At 41.0% G+C, this 22509-nt stretch overlaps 1 protein-coding gene across 6 annotated transcripts in view; it reads right to left on the bottom strand.

Moving 5' to 3' along the window:
- Positions 1-22509, bottom strand: part of TPK1 (thiamin pyrophosphokinase 1) — a 313220-nt gene that overhangs the window by 188539 nt on the left and 102172 nt on the right. For all 6 annotated transcript variants that reach the window (XM_056336205.1, XM_056336204.1, XM_056336203.1 and 3 more), the window contains one exon: positions 4961-5030. In XM_056336205.1, coding sequence (XP_056192180.1) covers positions 4961-5030 — 70 coding nt within the window. The remainder of the gene's footprint in view (positions 1-4960; positions 5031-22509) is intronic.

Raw genomic sequence — 22509 nt, 5'->3', positions numbered from 1 at the left:
AGAGACCTGTGTGCAGTTGCAGAGCTACAATCGTGTTGGCATCGCGGAAAGATGGATGGAATCTTGCAATGAGAGGATGAAGGCTCTTTAGGAGGGAAAGGCTGGGAAGATGGACTGAGAAGGAGTTGCCTGTTATGTGTGAGCAGCTGGAACACATGGAGCTCTGCCTGGGGGTGGATTAAATTAGGCAAGCTAAAGCCCAAATAGAGCTAAATCCAGCCAGGGATGTCAAAGACAACATGAAGGGCTTCGATATGTGTATAGGTGACAACAAGAAGACTTAAAAATATGTGGGTGCACTGCTTAATAAGACAGGGGGCCTGGCTACCCAGAGCATGGAAGAGGCTGAGGCACCAAATGCCACCTTTGCCTCAGGCTTTGCTCGCCAGACCAGCCCTCAGGATTCCCAGGTACCACAGACCAGGGCAAAGAGTGCAGCAAGGAAAATGCATTCTTGGTGGTAAAGAACTGGGTCAGGGAACACTTAAGCAAAATGGACACACAGAAGTCCATGCACCCAGACGGGATGCAGACACAGGTGCTGAAGGAGGTGGCTGATGTCATTGCAAGGCCACCCTTGATAATCTTTGATCAATCTTGGTGACTGGCAGAAGGGCCTGAAGACTGGAGGAAAACAAGTGTCATTCCTGTCTTCAGGAAGTGCAAGAAGGAAGGCTCAGAGAACTACAGGCTGCTCAGCCTCACCTCAGTCCCTGGGAAGGTGATGGAACAGCTCACCCTGGGAACCATTTCCAGGCACGTGAAGTACAAGAAACTCCTCAGGAGTAGTCAGCACTGAAAAGTTTGTGATATGTCTAAATTTATTCATTGCTACTTACAGGTACAAAACTCAGTAAGCGTAAGCTCTAAAATCTGTACAATTAAGACTCCTATTTTCCACTTCAGCTTTTCAACACAGACTAGGACACAGAAGGGTTTGTTAAATCCAAGTTATAGTAGTAACATCACTTTGTACAACCAATACCCTCGATTCATTCTGACTAAACAGCTTATTTAAATCCTTGGGGGGGGAAACAGTGTCGCCGAAAGACAAAATTAATGTAGCAATCTGTATTCCTAAATATAAGTTGCTTTGAAGACTTTTTTGAGGTCTGTGCTTGAAATTTAGCAGCTACGTCAACCAGAAACATTTACAAAATTTGTTTCTGATGTTCAAACACAGAATCAGAGCTTCTTGGATGCCTCTGCATGCCCAGTTCAGAGGAGAATTACACAGCAGCAACTACATTTTTGTGCATCACCCAAGTTCACCTCATGGATGTTTTATACATAGAAAATGCTACACGAATATACACCACCATTTTTCAGTTTCACTGCTACTCCTCCACTTTATGCAGCTCACAGAAAGAAACTAGAAAGGTAGTGACAGTGATGTTCTTAGTAACTGTAGGCAACCCACCTCCTGTCATACAGTAAGTCTGATATACTGAAATACTAAACAGAACCCCAGAAACCCGGTGGTTTTTTTATGAAAGGATTATCCTCCTTCTTGTAGAGCTCACTGCTCTCCTCTTTAGCCTGAAACTCTTAATGCTGCAAAACCTGGGTACACGATGGATTTGACCTCTCTCTGGAAAATAGCATCTGAGACACAAGGACTAATGATTGTTTTTACAAGTGCCAATACAATGATAGTTTTCGATGTATCTTCACCTTCATATACCCCAAAGCCAGTGACACACAGGTTAATCGATGCCTTAAGATTTAATCAGAAAGTGTTGAGAAAGAAGTTGCCGTAGTGTGATACAGATAAGCAACAACCTAACTGTGAAGTGGGTAACAGTGCTTGATAGTGATTCAAGGAAATATATAACAGGATAGGCAAGGCAGACAGAACGAGGCAAAGCAAAAAAATCCCATAAAGATCAGTAACTCACCTTTAACTCTGATTAGCTGCAAATGTTTAGCAATCAAGAATGGTTCAGCAATCCTTATTTCTAAGTGGGAACTGATGTTAACAAAGGAAAACCACAGTCTTAAGAAAAATAACCTTTCAGGGCTGTAGAGCCAGGGAAAGAAAAGCAACAGGTCACGGGAGTCCATCCCGTCTGCCCTGCTGCCTTTCCCAACACTCAGAGTTCCCAAGGACAGGCCTCCCAAAGGAAAAGTTATCCTGCCCTTTTGGTTACTCTTCCTACCCCCTACTGCTCTAGAAGGCAATTTGTTTTAATGAAAAAATATGAAAAAGCAATGAAAAAAATAAATAAATTACAATTTCTCCTTATTACTAGTTACAAAAATGATGGGTTTTCTTGGGTTTGATTGTTTTTAAACAAGAATAACTGCCATTCAGATTTGTTGAGCTAGTTGTCACAAAAACTTATGGGAAAACCAACCAAACACATCATAAAAATGGCACCACACAGATGAAGACATACAACATCTTACATACATTAAACTCATCAACCGAGGTCACGTTGCTAAGCCAGCCTGAGCAGTACCATAGGGAGGAAGGTGAGAGCTTCCTTTGCTTAATGGGAACACGTGAACCACTCAGGCACACAAATAAGTCAAGAAACTGATGGAGGCAGGAGATGGGCCCCCCTGAACCTGCTCTTGCTGCTTTTCATTCAACAGCATAGGTCGACTGAACACGAGAAGCAAGTTAAAGAAGTGCTCGGCACTGGGTAAGTCTCCTGTAGAGCATCTTGCCAGCTTCAGCCACAGCACTTTAAGATACAGTTTGGAACTAAACGAAGAGAGGTCAATAAGAGCAATAAGAAAAGATGACCAATAAGAAAGAACAAACAAGCTGGGCGTATTTTAGCCTAAAGCTGAGGAAGCTGGATGTGATGGGCTTCCTCCCTTTAAGAGCCAGCTAACGAGGTATGCATAAAGTATGGTTTGTCTCCACTTTAAAGCAGAGGAAAAGAAGGATGGATTTCTTGAAGTCATTTCCAGCCCTATGTTTTTCTAGGATTTGGAAATAGACCCTTCAAAATAGCAACAACTACTTCACTTGTCTCCAAAGGAAGACACCCCTGTAACAGTCCCCTGTTCCAAGCTGTCCTTTCCCCAGAATGGTATTTATTCCCATTCTGTAAGACTATTCACACACTTTGGTGTCACTGAGAATCAAGCCCAAAATATCAATCAAGTTCTTTATTTCTAGAAAGACTGTAACATCCAAGAGATATAAATAAAGGACTATAGTTTTTACATTTTGATACAACACAACTAGATATCAGGGCTTTGAATAAAATAGAGTTTAAAACAGAAGGTTAAGACAGCATTAAAAAATGATTAGCATATCAGTAGAGTCTGAGCAGACAGCTCTTTAATAACACTGGACAGGGAATTTAAGGGAAAATACTTCAGAGAAGTAAATGAATATTCTTCCCAGCAGAATGATTTCTTTAAAGACAAAAATCAAAATTATGCAGGTCTTTTTTTTTTTTTTTTTTTGTCAAACGAATCACTTTGAAGGTAAAATATACCTACCCAAAGCAATTAAGATAAGAAGAAGAAAGATAGAGAAAAAGAGTACTCCAAGGGCCAAGTATGTAAGACTGAAAGAACTATTCAGTCAATGTATAATCATCCAGTTTCCCCTGAATTATATTTATTTAATAAGAACATAAAGGTGTGCAGAAGAGATGAATGGGTTACAGGAGAAGGTAAAATGAAAGATGTAAAATGTTGTTCTCCAGGAAGCATCACTGTTATCAAAGAGAACTGCTTGCTGCAAATCAAACAGATTTCTGTTTGAATTCAAGATTAAGTTGTGAATGGCTCTGTGAGCAACTACTAGGAGAAGAAAAATAGAAGAGTACAGAAGGGATACTCCTAAAACAGTTAGTAGTGCCTGACAGACTCTAGTCTTGGTTTTAAGCAGTTGTAGATCTCAGCCATCAACCTTCTCACAGGTGACAAAGGAAGAAATTTTAAGTCAACTTGCACTTTAAGACTACAGTCTTCCTCTCCAACTTTGGTCTTTATTCTGAAGGGCAGGAGGAAACCAAGCTTCCCCTGGTCTCCATCATACACTTTGCCATGAGAGAAAACACAAAATATGTATCAGATTTCGATGTACAAACAAAACTATTCATAAGTTTCTAAGTTCTGCCAAATACCTGTCTCATTCCTTTCCCCTCAGAGTCAGCTTTATTAATTTATTTGCTTTTATTAAACTATCTCTTTATGAATTCTTGATCAAAACAACTGAAAATACTAAAGACAAGCAGAAAGGATCATTAGTAACAGATTACACAGCATTCCATGGTTCCGCTGCAAAAATGAGAAAGCACTTGAATGCAGTATTTTGCATCACAACCCCAGCTCAACAGTTCTGGGGCAGAAAACGGGTATTTTACGATTTCATGTGTCATTACAGAAAACAAGAACATATTCTCCTTTTAGTCATATTTCCTCACCTCGCATATACATTTATAGACACTTCTGTACTTGCCTTTGGTCACCTGTGACACCCTGATGCTAATATAGAAATAATTAAAAAAAGAAAAATAGACTTTTTATTTTATTACCCATCTCACTTCAGAAAGAAAACAGATTTCCTCTAAGGCCTCACAGGAAGAATGAAGAGGACATACTTTATTTCAGCTCCTGGTGAGAGGCATCAGATGTTCCTCCAGTCAACCCTTGCAAGGGTAACAGCAAGTTTTTTCAGAGGCTGCATCAAAGGCACGGATACATAAAATAAGACAGACTGAGAGCAGAGCTTTCAAGAGGAAAAAAGGCCAGTTGGCTTAAGAAAAAAATGTATTTCAGGCTACCTATGTGTTTTTAAACATTGTAGTTGGATAGGAAAATTAAAAGTAATGTAGGGAAAATTAATATGCTACCTGCCACAGTTTGTGAGGGTACTATACACAGAGCAGGCAGCTACCTCAGTAACAGAACAAACAGATCTTGTTCCTCCATGTTTTACTTTCATTGAGAAGAGATGACTTCAATGACTTGAAGTTTATTGTTCACATACCTGTCCTGGCTTCCTTCCGTGATGTGATAGAGCCGATTGGCACCTCCATCAGCACAAGCTCTCAGTGCAGCTGCAAGTAAAGAAACATAACATCAATTTATTGGCATTATAAACAAAACCCACAACCAGTTACTCCATTAATGACATTTCTGTGTAAATCCTGTTGTTCCTTGCAGCATAGGGCATAAACTTGAGATGTTATATGGCTTTTAGCTTCCTATACTTGACTATTTCCCTTGATTCTCTAAACAGACGTTTGAATTGGTTTTATCAAACCAGTGCCAATCTTCACCTCATCGTGCTACTGTCCTTTCCAAATAGCTTATTTCTGTCTATCCTAACCTTCTGACCAGTCATCTTAAACTATACATGGGGGGCAAGAATTCAAGCCCTGAAAAGGGCCCATCCTCCATGCACGGGCATCTACTTGTCTGAACAAGTGAGAACTTGCGCCTTAAACCTAACCATCTTCTCACCCAGGCAAAAAGTTCACGGTGGCAGCTCTATAATGACCGGCACAAAAACTAGGAGAAAAAAATATAGTTAGGTGTGACAATATGTTTTTTCCCTCCCCCTCCCCCCCGACACAAAAATGATACTACTACAATTCCTATGCTGTCCCACAGACTGTTTGAATGGGGTTAGGTCTTGGCTTTAAATCTTGAACTGGTACAAAGGGAAGAACCACAATCATTTCCAGTGCTTCCACATAACTGGGGGACTGCAAAGGGCATGTGGCACTAATTCCAATTGATTTAAACAAGCACAGACACGCTGTTCTCTTGTGATGCCTTTGTTTATACAGACTAAAGTCAGAGAAAAGAGAGAAGTCTAATGCTATTATTACAAAATCAGACATAAATTGGTATATTTTATTCATAAGCATCCATATTAATCATCATTTAACTAACACACAGTTCTTTAATGAGATTTTTAAGCTATGATAAGCTATTAAAGATTGAAAATGACCGTCTTGTCTTAGTAGTCCCTATCAGTTTTGCTCAGAGATGCACAAGTCAGATAACTGCAGCACACGAGACAAAAGAAGCTGTTGCTTCTACACTGGAGCAGCGCATCCCTTCCAGGTCTGCAGGCAAAGCAGGACCAACAGGGCTGAAAGTCAGAGGATCAGGGAGGGAGGGCAGGGGATGACATGACAAAGAAAAGGCACAGACTGCTTTGCGAAAAAAAGGTATAAACAATCAGATCAGGCACTTCCTGCTGCTGAGAATCCAATTTTCAGCTACAGCTGCTTTGCTTTGGTGTTTATTTCTTAGTCTGAACCACCTGTCAGCAGTGATACAAACCTACGTTTTTTCCCTTTTTGGCACTCATTAGCCAGGCAAGCCACCTCTCCCGCTAGCTTCGCCATCAACTTAGCCAGCCCATACAAACTGGGACAACAAAGCTCATCTCCATACCTGCTCTCATCTTTAAGCTATTCTTTCTTATTTGGCTACCGAACTCCCACCACAGGGAATGTTCTGTAGATGTATATCCAGCATGCAGTACCACGCGACCTCAGATGAGGCTTTTTGAGAAAAAAGGAAGCAAGCAGGGCAGCACAAAAGCTACCAGCTCATCACAGGGTAGATTTGGCTACAGCAGCTTTTTTCTTGCAGGTTGCAAGAACATGAAGGGCAGAACTAGCACTGCACTCAGTACCTCTTCTAGCCCTGCTCCTGCCCCCGTGACCCCCAGTTTCTCTTGCCCACAGTATCACAGGACCCACTATGGTAAGCCCTACCTTTCTCAGCCTTCTTGTGCAGGCCATGCTCTTCCCTCTCTCCTTATTCAACTTTGACGACTCCTTCCAGCCACCATCCAAACCCATATTAAATAGCCAAGGTCAAGCAAATCTGATCTGCACCAATCTTACTAGGTGAGATCATTTCTAATTTATGGCAGCTATAGGAAGCTTCCCACAGTGATTCACTGCTCAAGGCTCTTGCCAGGTTCCTCATCCATCCTGATGGATACAGACTCACAGAACAGTTCAGGTTGGAAGGAATTGTAAAGACGAGCTAGTTCCTACCCCCTGTCATGGGGGGGGGACACACCAGCCACCAGCCCAGGCTGCTTCCAACCCCGTCCAGCCTGGCCTTGGGCACTGCCAGGGACGGGGCACCCACAGCTGCTCTGGGCAGCCTATGCTAGTACCTCACCGCCCCCTCAATGAAGAACAACCACCTATTTTGCCACTGTGTTTGACTGGAAGCTTTTAATATCTCCTTGCACCTGAGGCTACAGCTGAAACCAGATTGATTTAATTCCTTTCACCTGGGTGTATTTGTTAAGTTCTCTCAGGGCGTTCAGCTCACACAGAAGTTAGTAATGGCCCATTGCAGGAACTCTGTGTAATTCCTCTGCTTAAATCCACTATCCTGTCCATCTGTTTACTTAGGAGATAGAAGGCATCTCAGCAAGGCCCAGGACCTAAGTGATTACAGAATCTCTTCTCTCCCCTTAAGCTACAAAATCTATTAATCCCTTGAGATGCTCTTTATAACGAAAATTGTAAGAAGGTTACAGAAAAATTCTTTTCTACCTTCAGGTACAAAACCTACGTAAAGGATGCTTCCTGGGCCAAAGGCAGCCCCAGCTTTTTCCTTCTGAGAAAAGTGATTTTTACATCTATTCCCGCACATTTCAAACATCTAAGTGCCCTATGACTTCTGGAGGGGGGGGGGGGGGGGGAAAGAAGGTATTAGATACAGAAAAAGACAGTCTATTATCTGTCTCAATTACTTTAAGACAGCCAAACCCTTAACTATTGTCCATTAACTCAATCGACTTACCACAAGTGAAGTTTGGCCTTAGATCTCTTCACCTGATCTTATTATTTCAAAACATGACAAAAAAAACCCAAAATAAACTATTACAAAGCAAACCAGTCTTCAGTCAGTCCTGTACATGTAAAACTACCCTGATTCTCCCAAAGACCTGAAGATGGCAAAGTAACAGGTCTACAGCACTTGTATGCTGTTCATACATATCTGGGGCTACTATGTGAGATGTCAAGTCAAAATAGTTGCCTCACACAACTTCAATTTAAAGCTGTCCTCCACATAATTATTCTTAAAAATAATAATACAAAAAACCAAATTAGACTTCAGCAGCATTGCAAAGTTATTTAGAGAAACTATTTATGAGGTACTGATCCTTTACCAGCAAGTTAATAACTTACACTGGAATGAACCAAAGCCCCAGGTGCTTTAAGTAACTAGCAGATAATTAACTGATTGGCTGGAGGCCAGTAAATCATATTATTTCTACAGCTATGAACCAAGTCTTGCTTGATAAAAACTACTGATATATATTAGCTGGAAGAACATGTACCATCATTATCTGGAAGTGTTTAAGGAGATAGTCAGCAATTCTAAGCTTACAATTTAGATGGAAAATTCTCTATGAAAACATAATAGGAACTGATTTTATACAGTGCCTTTTATATTAGAGACAAAATTGCTTTACAAACAACAATTTGGCCAAGGTGCACCACGGCAACCATGTAGGCAAATCTAGAAGTGTCTAGGCACTTTGCAACAGTTCACACAAAACCTCTTTAATTATTTCGGCAGAAACTGAAGGACCTGAACAAGACTGGGGCTTTGTTTTGCTTGGCATTGTGAAAACAGAGATCTTACTCCAAGAAGTTTACAATTTAAACAGATAAAAAACCCGAAGAAAACAAATGAAAAGGTGAAAAGTGACACTGAGGGATGAAGTGCTAATGGTCACACATGGGTCAAAGACAAGTTATCTTCCAGGGCGACCAAAATGGATGGTGGGGCTTGTAGAGAGAAAAATAACTTCAGTGGTCAGCCAAAGCACAGAAGGTCTTGCACACACCTTCTTTTCTGACCCAAAGGTTACTATCCTTTAATTGTAGACCCCTTAGATTTGCCAAGTGTGCTGTGTATGGAAGTACTCTCTAGCTTAGGTATGTCAGGAAGAACCAAGTCCGTAAAGATGTTATCTAGAGGCTTTTAGTATATCCTGCTGCTGTGAATGGAGCCAGACTAAGAAATGGTCGTCCAAGTAGCTCACTGAGCTCTGATGGGCCAGGAGGACCAATGCCTCCAGCAAAGATGCTGCGATACGCAGTTGGGAGCAGTAGCTTTTTCAACCAGCGCAACTGGTAGCAGAGCAGACCCCTGCCCTTGGCTACCCAGCTCAGCTGGAGAGCCCCAAGGTGCATTTCGAGGTTTTGCTATTCAAAACATGACTCTCAAGAGCACTGGGGTGCAACGGCACCGCGGCACTTGCTCAGTGTGCGAATCTGCGCTCCTTGGCATTACCGCAAATTACAGCCTTTCCAACCTGAACGTTCTGGGTTAAGCTCCGCTCTTCAGAAACATCTCCATTCGTCAAATTGCCACCTCTTCTATCTGTCGGATTCCTTTCTGATGTAACTCCAGTGTCATTCAGTGAACTAGGGAATGGAGACATAACTGAAAAATCAACTGTCTCATTGTGCTGCTTAGGGGAAGCGTACAGAATGGGGAACTCAGTGCCACGGCCAGTAACTGCTACCCAAGTTGTTGCAAGCAGCATACATTCAGTCCAGTAGTGTCTGAAATTACGGCAAGAGGAAATACCCTTCAGCTCCACCTACGCTGAGGAAGGGTTACATCAGAGGTATATTACCAGCCCATGCTGTCTCTGAAAGGGTTTCTCACAGGCAATATGAATGAAGAAACCAAGGCCTTTCCGAGGAATGTCCTTCAGTTGAAATGGTGTCTCTTCCACCACGCACCAGTGAACTATTTCCCTTTAGTGACCAAAGTTGAGAGGCCAATTTATTAGCGAATAGGTTTTTTCAAAAATTATTCTAACACAACAAAAATAATGCAAACAATTCACATTATATTTACATTTACTGTTTTGGTAAATATAAATAAGTTCCTGTCACTGTGAGACAAGATACGACCAGCATACCAGACACAAAAAGGAAGGTCTTGGCTCTGAACTAACTAGTCCGGAAGCAAGAATTTTATCATACCTTCAGTAGCACTGCAAATCCAGGCGAGGGAAAAGACTCTACGGAACAGATGTAACACTTGCAGACTAAATAAGATGAGGGCAGAAAAAGGGAATACATTTATACAAAGTACCAGTACCTGGGGAGAAAAGCATGACACTATTATTCCTGTTGTTATTTCTATTCTATTATTCCCTGCAACTAGCATTTAAAATATTTTTTCTTTTTTTCAAACAGATCTTGACATTAATCCATGCTTTTGCCTAAATTCAAATTTATGACATCTCCCCTTAAACTGCCTTAGTATATCCCCTCTGTTCCTTTTCTAATTTTACACAACTTCTTCTAGGTATGCAATCTGTTTCTGTCATTCATTTATTGATTCAGTAACTTGGTAACCATAATTAACCTGCCAGAACAATCTACGCATAAGAGAACCATGCTTAATTAATGTCTTGGAGCACTGGTAGTAATGTATATGTGATAATATATGGTAGATATGCAAAGAATTGCTTGGCTTGCTTGATACACTTGCCTAACACATTTTTGTCTTGGCATTAATAAAAAAATATCAGTTACCAGCAACAAAATGCATAATCTGTATTTATGTGCTTTCTCTTTTCCTCCGTTGTCCTGCAGAAACAGCATAAACATATTTAACAAGCCCATGGCTTTTTATCGCTGCAGATTGCTAGCTAGGGGATCTATCTGCATCTCAGACCATTCCCTCCCACCCACGTGTTCCCACTTGTGTTATCAGGACTGTGTGCAACTGCTGTTATATGCCACGTACAGTGCACTGCAGACATCTCTTCTGGTCATCTGCAGCTCGGTTTTGCAAATCACCTCTCAGTCCCTAATATTTTTTTGCTTTGCAGGTGGACACCAGTCTCGCTAAGAGGTTTTTTAAGTATTGAAAATAGGTCTATCCTTAATTTGTCCAAAACTAAGAAGGCTTAGTTCCCGTCACTGGTATTTTAGATTTGCAGCAATGCACAGGGCTTTAAATAAGCAAAATTAAGAATGTCACCTGCTCTCAGGATATTCTGTGGTTCCAAATGAAATTGAAGAGATATACAGGTGCTTTCCAAGCTGCTGCTGTAGGTGCACATCCATGCTGCCATAATCAGCAGCAGCAAGAGCAGTCAGCCTTCCACAGTAGTACCTAGCACTTTCCAGGATTGAGCTTGTTCTTATGAATTTCACCCCAAATTCCTCTTTTTTTTCTCTCTTTTTTTTTCTGCCATTGGCAATTCACAATTTTTCATGCATACTTCCAGCCCAGGAACAAATTTTAGTTTTAGAAACACTGCAAAGAAAACAATGGTTCCTATTCTTAAATTGTCTGTGTACCCAAGAAAGGACCATCAGCTACAAATGTCTCATACATGACTTCTATGCCACCTGTTTCACACAAAGAACATAGAAGCTCAGTAGTCCTCAAGCAAATGGATCACCAACACTGGAGCTGGCAACCAGCTTCCATATGGACTGGATTATGGGTCCCAGATGAAAACTCCCATACAGCTAGTAAGGTAATTGTATGGTTCCTACAAAACTGCTGCACTTCTTTAATCACTCCACTCTGAGCTGTAAATGTCAGAGAGATCTCAGCTAAGCACAGGCAGGATTCATAAAGCAATTAAATATGAGAATACAAGGAAGGAACCAATGGGCTGATGAATTAGGAAATGCTATTCTTTTCTCAGCACATTGAGTCAATATTGAGCAAAAGCCACAGAGATAACACATCTTTCTAAAAAGTTCACCCAGAAATGAAACACCAGGAAAATTAAACAGTATCTCCCATGGACAAAAGACTCTCCTGAATTTTAGCCAGATGTTAAATCACAGTGAAATAATGCAATCTTACTTGAAAACAAAATTTCTAAGAAAATGAAAATATTAATGCTTGCTTTGGGGGAAAAAAAGGAATAAAAATATAGATCAACTTTTTAAAATAGAAATTCTTAAGTACCAAAAAACAGAGCTGCAAACAAAAAACCCCAGAGTATCAGTGAATGTAATATAAGTAATGCACCGTCAGAGACAGAGACAGGAAAGCAACTGTATTTTCACTAGACTGAGTTTCTGGACTGTCTTCAGGTACACTTCCATGCAGAGTTCATTACAGTGATTCATATTCAAGGCTGCTGGGTTTGGAGTAATCTCTTGTCAGGTGTTAGATTTAATATTCCTACAGCCCTCACTTAGGATATGATTTTCTCTTCTCTTTCCTGTCATTCTTCTCCCATTCTGTCAAACGCAGGAGTGCCGGCACTCACTGCGCTGCCTTGCGCCCGTCGCTGCGAGAGGCTGCACGAGCGGGAGCTGTGTCACAGTACAAACCAGGAGGAAGGAGCCCAAACATAAAACACAGTACTCGTGGCCTTCATTTTGACTAAAATCTAAGTGACCTTTTCATGACAAGGCTACGTGGCTTGATGCCACTGGGGGAAGAATCAGGAAGAAGTTTATTATTTTCCTTTCTACTTCTTTTTCTCTCTGTTTGAAAAATGACAGCTAAAGCAATAATGTAACATTTAATCAGCTTTTCTTTTTGCCCTGAGCACACATCTATTATTACTAGGTAACAGTCAAAAAGCACTGGCTAGGCAGACGGGGGGGGGGGGGGGGGGGGGGGGGGGGGGGGGCGGGGAAGGAAAAAAGGAAAAAATGCACTAAAGTGCACAATGTTAATCCTGACTTTTTTCCTGACAAACTATTTGTTTTAAATGACCTTAACAAATAATTTCTCAAGTGCTCACGGTTCAAACAAGGTGCTGAAACCTTGGTGGGAGATCCTACTTGTGCCTTAAATCCTGTCTTTTCCAGACAGAGGAGGAATCCAAGCTCTCCACGTATATCTGCAGCTCACTGGCGGCTGCCCTCTGACACCAGAAATTCCCCAGAGATTTACAAGCCCTTCCCATAACGCCACATGCTGGCACCGGGTTGGACCCTGGTTTGCAGACTATAACATGCCAGTGCCCTGGAGCTCTCTCGGGACTGCAGCTCTTCCCAGAGAGCATGTGATGGAGTGACCGAAATCTGCCATCCGCACGCTGCCTGTATCACCCTGCCATCGCTGATGGCGGATCCGCTGAGTCTCAGCCGTCAAACCCTGATGGACACCACGCTGACCGTCCTTCATAACGCAGCCCAGCAGGTTGCCTTTCACATCCCAGCCTCTTTCATTGCTCAGTAAGCACAACGTGCCCCACTAACAAAACTGTAACCTCTCTCCTGGTGTCTTATACCTAACACAAACACATACATCAGAGTATCATTGAAGGCAATGTAACCAAAAGAGTGTGCAGTTAGCTTTTTTTTCTGCATCCATTGCCTGATTATCAAGTGAAATGGAGAGGCTTCAACATCAATTGTGTTTCTGAAGTTTGTAAATAGTATTGTTTAATAATTCAGTGTAACGTGCACTGACTTCAAACTTTGAATGCAACTTTTTATTTCTTCATTTCACATTTTCCATTGCCGCAACATTGATTTCTGACGCAAGGAAGATAAACAGCTACAAAAATGATGGAATACCCCAACTGCCTGTAATTGCCAGGCAGTGTTGTTATCAGGCAAACTTTTGTAGCGAGTTGACTTTATTCCCACATGGGAAAAACTGACACTTGCCAAAAATAAAATTTAAAAAATCACCTTTATTATCACTAAAACATACACATTTGCACAAAGGATCAAGACTTTAAAGAGGAAAAAAAAGCTCTTTTTTCTGATCTGGCATTGCTGATACAATGCCAGAAGCAGCAGCAGCCTGCGCGCAGCCGACACTCCCTACCCCACAGTGAGCAAGACGTGGGGCAGGCAGCGAGGCAATATGCAGAAAAGGGTGGTCAGCTGTGCCAAGACAGCAAATAAGAAAAAATAATCTCCTCCTGCTACTGGAGACCAGCAGGATTATGTTCCTCATCATAGCCAGTCAGGTGCTATTGACTCCTCTGCTTCCACTGAATATATGCATTAATAATTCAAGCCAACTTGCAAGTGTAAAGCAATGAGCATGATAAGTTCATATTCGTGTCTATGATTAAATATTTTCAGCTAACACATTTGTATTTCAAATTTTGTTTGCCTAAATTGGATTTGCAGTAGCCTGCAACTCATCAAAAAATTAATCACACACTTATTTTAAATAGCACAAAATATATTAATTCTCATGCTACTAAAACACACACTGTTCCTTAGCAGCCCACAATAGATTTCCTCACAACCATTTTATATCACAGTCTCACAAAAACTTTTGTGCGTCAAGGAAATTTCAGAACTCATAAAAGTCAGAAACTCCAATTTTGTTAAAAGACAACTAGAATATTACAATGCATAAATTTCTGAACCAATCAAACTTTCACCAACACCTTCCTGAAATATTATTTAAACTATTCAAAAGAATAATCTAGCTCTAAAAGTTGTTTGGAAGTAAGTTGCAAAAAGAGGGACCAACAAGAAACCAGAGAAGGAAAAATGAAGATGGTAAATACAATTTACTCATGCATGTATTTTTTATTTGTATTTTTTAATGTCTTGATAATACACAGCTACCCTATGCTCATGCTACCTACTCTTGCGTATAGTTCATTTCCCCTGCTCTTAGCAGAGAAACTATTCACTAAATTTTTCAAGCAAACAAAAATAATAGTAAATTATTTAAAAACAGCATCAGGAGAAATGGGAAAAAAAAAAAGAAAAAGGAATTATTCCATCTGGGGAAAAAAAAAAAAGGTTTTATGGGGCATTCTTTAAAGGCACCATAAGCTGATTTAATATGAGAAATGGGCACGTCTTCTGAAACTACCCCAAATTAAGTGAATAATTTAAAACACTAAAATTAAGCCAGTATCTTGGAATTACTTACCTAAAATGATAAGAACAAGTAATATCATTACTTCATTTATGATAGCTTCACCCCTTTGTATCAGACTGACCCCCACACCTTTTCTGTTCTCTTAACTCTCAGATTCGGGCTGTGGTAAGCTACAGTGGAAGTTTCCTCAAGAAACTGGGTATATAAAATTAGCTATGAAGTCAACTAGATCTTACCTGCTTTATTTCCTGGTTGGAATCGCTACAAGTAAGTACACACTGGCATTTGCACCAGTTGAAAACAGAAGAGTTTCACAGAAGCAGCGGGTTTGCATCGTTATCACCCTGGTACTGGCACCTCAATACAGTTCCAAGGATGAACCTGAATGCAGTTTTGATCTTGCAATGTATTGCTCCTTTTACGCGAAGAAGAGCTTCAGCTAAGTGCATCGAGACTAATCTTGATTCCCAAAATCTTCCTTCACAAAACACATCTAAAATTGAAATAATACACTTGCTGGGCACTTCCTTTTTGATAATTTTCCAATGGTCGAGAATGAATGTCAGCTAATATAAGCTACATACAGACATAAAAGATCAGATCTATGGTATAATTTTGTCAAACATGTTTTGTTATTCACACTTGAAAAAAAGAGTTGAAAAACCCAGAAGGAAGGAAAAATATGATATTTGCATTCTTAAAATAATGTATAGAAGGTGTGGGTTAACAATTTCAAAAGAAATATAATCACCAACAACAATTCTTTGTGGAAAGTTTTTAGTTATCTTGATCAAATGATACATTAAATCATCACAACACATAAGGAAAGCTTATTTGGCCAGGCAGAATCAGCTAGAAAACAAAGGAGAAACTGTAATTCTGCGTGCAAAATGGGATTTCTCATCTGAATTCGCTTACATAATGCAAATACAAGAGCGGTACTGTTCTCCCTGAAACCCCCCCCCCAAAAAAAAATTTAAAAAAATTGACATTTACTGCAAACAGTCTCATTATGAAGATGGCATAGCAGTAGTTTCCCAGTTCATAAAAGTGATGAAGAAACAAGTGCATTGATTTCAAAACTTTTCTTTCATGAAGCTACAAGAGAACTGTAAGATGAAATTTCCAAGTAAAAATACTCCTTGTAAAAAAATTTTTACTTGGCAATCTCAAGTTTACTGAACAAAACTGTGTCTGTTCTCAAGGAGAATAAGCTTCTGTGTGACAACTCTCCTCAGAGCATGGCTGCAAACCAAATCAGAGGCTCTACTAATAATACACAACCTGTGTATCATCCACAACGTGCCCACGGGAAAAACACCAGGCTGTATCAGTGTTCAAGGTGTCCTCTATTCCACCCTGAGATAAGAAAAATCCACCACTGTCTGCCTTTTGCTGAGAATTTTCAGTGAAAATTTTATATTCTGGGTCTCCAGAGGACACGTACTTATGACACAGCTTTCCAGATGACAGTGCAGCTGAGGAGTACAATGCCATTAGTTCACCAAGTCCTGAGAGATGATCAATAATGAATTCATCCCTAAAAGAGGAAAAGTAGATGCAAACCCAAAAGTTTTGTGTGCATGCTCTACGAGGAGCCAACTCAATACCTGTGTATTTTATGCAAAGCTAATGAGGCCCTGAAAACCCAATGGAGAGCAGCAAAACACACGACTGAAACTGTAAAAATACAAATTTACTGGAGGTAAATCCAGCCTTTCGGAAGATTTTTAATATAGGCAGGTCCCTAATTTAATACTAAGTTTTGGGGAATATGAAGTTGGGATATTATTTAGAGAGGCACGCAATTAGTAACCCACATAAAATGAGTAAAACATCAGATCTCTCTCGCCAGTTTGCTCCCCCATGGAAAATGTTCAGGTGCTAAAACCTTAGTTTTGATGTTCTTCCACAGCCAGCTGTGATGGGAAGGGAACTGAGGGGATGCTGGTCATCTGCTGGCCTCAGGGAGCCTGCCTCAGGGAATGCATTCATAGCTCTTCACGTTAAGCAGGAACAGCTCTTGTCCTCTAGCTCCGAGCCAGCATGAAGGCAGCTCCCCAAGGGCTCCTAAAGGGAGATGGGCTTAAAGTGAATGGGAAAAGAGACACTCAGTGGGGACATCAGCCCACACATCTGGGACTAACTGCTCAGGGTTTTAGGAAAACCTGCAAGCTTCTGGACTACTCAAAACCTATTTTTAGCAGCAGATTTGTTCATATCTCATCTCCAGTTACTAAGATGATCAGTGTCTTACAGATTATTTTTATCAAAATGCTACAGAATTACTGCTTCAGGCCTTGAATTTCAGGTGTTACAAGGAAAAAGAGCCTTATAAGTGCAAAATGAATTTGCAAAAGTGCAAATTTCCTCTCATTTTGGTCCATATTTTTAATTTTGAAGAAGAGAGACTCAACTTATATATTAAACTCCGAAGTTCAGAAGTGAATTCATGGAAACTGGGTAGGATTTCTTTTTTTTGTTTAAATCACCTCCTCTCTTAACTGTATTATATCCCCTTTTAAATTAAAGCTAAAATAGAAGCATTTTGCCATCCCTTGATCATAACCCAAACCATTTAAATTTTATTGAACAAAAAATGCTGGCTGCTTCTTTGGGGCCATTTTCTCCTTGTAGCTGCAACGTGTGTATTCAATAAATAAACCCTTAGATTTAGCACACCTGAGCTCATTTGAAAAGTCTGCTTTAAGAACACATTCCCAGTGAAACAAACAAGCAAAACCCCAAGACACAGTCTTGCTCAAACGGTAATACATTACACATTATGTCTGTTGTTCTTTGTTCTCAAGTTGGTTCAACAACAACAACAAACTCCCCCCCCCGGGAGAACGATACAGTAGCTGTGAATCTTACTATACCAAGTGTTCCTTTTCAGTGTTGCTACCTAATTGGAAATTATCACCCTTTTAAATTTTCTACAGAAACATGGCTTATGAGGGTGGGAGAAAAAATTATCCTAAGTGTATCTAATATATCTTTATTTAAATCAGCCAAGTGTTGGCCAAAAAGCATATCAATGTTCTATTTAATTTACAAGCTCTGTCCATAATAAACACTTCATTATCAGCAACAGAAAATATTAGAAGACAGGATGTTCAGATGTGATTGGAGTCACTGCACCAATCCCACGCCACCCTATTGACCAGATGTGCTGCAGATTCCAGATTAATCCACGGCATTTTCATTTAAAGTAGTGTACTCCTGCACCTGGCCTGGTTTAAATCAGTATTGCTGGCGAAGAGCTCATAAAATGTTAAAAAAAACCCTTTTACTTGTTTAATCTGGATTTCATCTTTCATAAGCCCTTGGAGCCTACAGTATTATTACCTACTCTGTTTTGAAGCACAAGAATTATAAAGTCAGTCTTTTCACTGGCTTTTATCTCTCTCTTTTAAAAGAGGAGAACTCCTGTCTTCCCCAGATACTCAGATCTCTCTCCTTTTGCTCATCCATTCTTGACCAGGTCTTCTTCTAGCTCCTCTCAGCCTGTATAGGGGAATTCCCAGACCAAAGCCTTATATGCTGAACATTAAAGAGAGTTAAAAATAAAAACAGCACCCAAAAAACCCAAACCAAACCAAAAGAACCCCCACAACAAGCACATATTAGTGTGTGTAAGGAAGGACTTTCCTCCACCTAAAATACTTATTTCCTCACTATTTTACTAGTTTACTTCCAGATGTCTGTGTTGGTCACACATTAGCCAAGATGCTCGAGATCAAGTGCAACCAGCCCTCTTCAGCAACATGTGTTTAAAGCAGGATGCTCCCTTTTAAGAGGTTTGGTGAAAAGAAAAAAATTTCTCTTACTCTTGATTCAATCATACATGACTGCCATTACGGTAGGCATCTGCCTTGCTGCAGTGGGAAACACCCAGCGCTGGGGGACCGTTCTCCCGAGCAAGGAACGGGAATAGCAGTGCCCTGATTTCACATGTGACACTTGCTGTCATGCAGAGCTGGCAAGACATCTCGGAATCCGTGTTTCACAAGACACCACCTAGTACATCAGTACCATAAAGGCATCAAGCATAGTTTTGCCGATGCAGAAAAAGATCTGCTGTTGCTGCGCTTAACCTGCATGAGCCCTCACCACCTGCTTGCAACAGTCCCCAGAGCTTCTAACGGATTTTGTCATTTGGAAGGGTTTTTTTGCTTAAAGATGCAATCTCTGTGAAAGATGAAAAGATGATCAAACTGCCATCTTTCTAAACTAAACTAAGGTTAGGGGGGAAAAAAAGAGAACTAGAGACCCTGGTGCTTTCATTTATCTTATGCACAGGTAAAACTGAGTATTATCAAGTCACAGTTCGACCTATCAATAGTCTCCTGGCAGAGAAAAAGAGTTTCAGAGATTTAGTTTAACAGCTAGCTTTCCTGTCTCCGAAACATTTGATGTTGTTGCTCTTTTAGCAAACCAAAATCAATAGCTGTGAACAACAGAAGCAGGTTAAACTTCCCTTTATGTGATTAATTCTTCCTGTAGCCAACCCCACTCCGTACTGCTACAGTTTTAAAAGGCTTATCTGGAAGGACATCCAACGGTATTTGCTTTAAGTCATATTTTGAGAGGTGGCTGCATGCAGCTGGTCCTCCCCCATGAGATCTCTGATGTTGGTGAAGCCACCTGTGCCAAGAAGAGCTCTGCTCCTCAAGTATCAGGATTCAAACCGTACTTATCGTTGTCCAAATACATGGTGCCACGACAGTTCCAGCCCTAATGCTATATACCTTAGCCCTTTCTCTCTTCACTGTCTTGATCCTTCATGGCTCCCTCTTTTCCATTTCACCTAGTACAGCTTCCAGATGCACACATCATGTCACCAACTCATGGTCTCACTTCTCCTCCCACATGTACCAAAAATATTCATCTCCTCTTCTTCACCTGCTGTCTCCATTCTCCACTACTGCTCCCAGCCCCATTGCCTCCTGTTTCAGGGTCTGCTTTACGAACCATGCAATTATTTTACCTTACTTAAAACACTGCCATTGTGAGAGCAATGTAGAAAACTTAACCAGAAGAGCACGGACTTCCCGGCATTTCATACAAACATACTCAGAAAACAAAGAGGACAGGTTCTCCTCAAATAAGCAAGGATAAAAGAGGAGTGGCCACGTTATTCCTCTTGACGTGCAATAATGTCACGCGCTGTCCTGTTACTCTACCAAGGACGAGCGTGCCAAGCCAAGTGGTTCCCTTGCCAGCAGTGTCCCAAAGCCCCGATTGCGCTCAGGCAGGAGCAGAATGGAGGCAAAAAGGCCTTGGGGAGGGTGGTCTGTGCTCAGGGAGCTGCAGAAACAGCGCTGTTACCGCTCTCTTCATCTGAAGTGCTCTCTGGCCACCGGAGAGCCGGGAATTATGCAAAGATGCTACCTCCTTCCAGCAGCCAAAGGTCGCAGCGAGAAGTCACTGCTGACCCTACACCTCCTGCCACCACAAAGCGAAGAGAAAGCTTTCGCAGGAGGCGGCACCCACCTGCTTCCCAGAGTAAAGACTGGGACAGGCAGTAAAGTGAATTATCTCTTTTCTTCCCAGGCACGAGTGGTGCATTTCCTCACATACTAATGAAAACAACAAGCAGTGCTTAAAGAAACATTTACTCCTGACACAGCTGGATTCAGCAGGGCATTCCCAGTCTCTCCATGACACCAGCCATTCAACAATAAAATGATGCAATATGCATTTGGAAAAAAAACCCACAACACAACCCCAACTACAAAAGAGAACCACCAAAACCACTGTTCTGTTAAAAATAAGAATACCAAGAAAGAAATGCTTCTATAAGAGGAGATGATTAAAAGTAACTGTACAGAAGAAAGGAAAAAAAACCCAAATAATTAAAGCTAACCTTTAAATTATTATTGCAGTCTGTAAGAAATCTGCTGCAAACTTTAATAATATTGTTTGGAACATCAGTCATTTTGCTCTTGTGAAATTCATTTTTGATAATGCAATAGTAACATCTCAAGAATGATATTAAGTTCCTACTTTGTATTAAAGTAGAATTGTATTAGCATGGTACAGTATATGTATCCCTGCTGGGATTATTTTCATGCTGGAAAAAACAATGTTATTTTTCTATTACTGAAATAAGTTATCTATTTTGACAGTGGAAAATATATTTCACTGAACTATAAACTAACAAAATCTCTCATCTAAGAGGATATCACTAAAGTTACTCTTCTGCTGCACTTTCAATTTCTAGCCAGCGGCAATTCGCTAATTCTTTTGCAGAAACTTATTTGATTAGTGGCATACCTGTGAGCTCATGTACTAAAGTTAGCATGTCCAGTCCAATTACTCTTGCTCAATCCTTGATCAAACTATTGGGAAATCACCCTGAGGAAAGAACAAAGGATCGCGACTGACAAAGCCATGTCTTTCTGAACATAATTCAAGTGTCCTCCTTCCAGGATCTCTCTTGATGCAGCCTTTGCATTTGTCCATGCGTGTCCATGCATGAGCCCCAAAGTGGCTTGGAGAGAGGGAGAAATGGGGAATCAGAGTTATATTTATATTCAACACATCTGTACTTTACTGACATAATTTTCCAAAGCACTCAACCTCATCCTAACCTCTGTTTTTCAGTTTAAGCAATGGGATGACAGGTTTCCATTCACCTTCCCCATCGGTGAGTTACCTCAAACGCCTTCCAGCTGGTTGGTCCTAACCCATCAATTTCTTGTCTGGGCATGGAAGAAACAAGGTCTAGCACGGATCTAAAAGGGGAGGAGGGCAGAGTCACCTTACCCAATAAAATCCCCCTCTCGTACAAGCTGCAAATAGTTCCAGATGTGAATAAGGGAGGTTAACAGAGGCCTGGAATCAAAGCCCCTCACTAATGGATCAAAACCACGGTTAGCAAACATTGGTACTTCAGGAAAGTCCAGGTTTTAGCCACATGATTACTCCAATTCAAACCAAAGTGTACATTTCCAAACATACATCCTAATTTGCCACCGCTGAACGATGTGTAATTTCCAGTGCATTTCGTATCGGTTCTGAAGCTGACCAATACACCTCCCGGCGCCGAAGCCACACGTTGCACTGCACCTGCAGAGTAAAGGAGCTTCAATAAAGAGATTCAATCATCATATAGGTGGTGCAAAAAGCAGTGTGGGCGTCAGGCTTGGGACTGGCTCATTTACACCGTGTGCGTTCCAGCTGCTGGCATGAGAAGCATTTTTGTTTTCTTTCACGATAACACCAGATGCAGGGAGAAGTCAGGAAACTTGTGTATGTTCTAGAAAAGCTACTAGCCCTCCGTCGGGGCGCAGAAAATTACCCCTTTGAGCCAAGAACCAGCTTTCTGTCAAGCCTGCCCGTGGCAGCAGGTGTCGCTGTAATGCAGAGGTACGGCAATTAATTAGTAAATTATTGGGACACAGACAAGAAGAGAAGCAGTAAAAGATGCTTTGTGGCATGTGGTAAGAACATGGAAAGTTTTGACAGCTGGTAGCTATGCGCACTTTTTGTGCTAAGTGTTTTGGTTGCAAACATGATCGAACAGCAGATTGCCAGTATACACCTGCTTAAAAAAAAGTATGGGAACTCTCACTATTGAGGTAACAGCTTGCATAATGGTGTTCATTACGTATAGTTTTCCATTTACTTACTGAATGCGCAGTCCTATTCCACACATTAAAGAGTTTACTGCTATTAAGTGCAAACAGAACTCCACACAGCACCTAGTTAAGCACCTCTGGAGCAAGGCCG

Source organism: Falco biarmicus, chromosome 4, assembly GCF_023638135.1.
Source record: "Falco biarmicus isolate bFalBia1 chromosome 4, bFalBia1.pri, whole genome shotgun sequence".
Lineage (NCBI taxonomy): Eukaryota > Metazoa > Chordata > Aves > Falconiformes > Falconidae > Falco > Falco biarmicus.
Note: the sequence above shows the minus strand (reverse complement) of the source record. Positions and strands in the feature narration are given on the sequence as shown.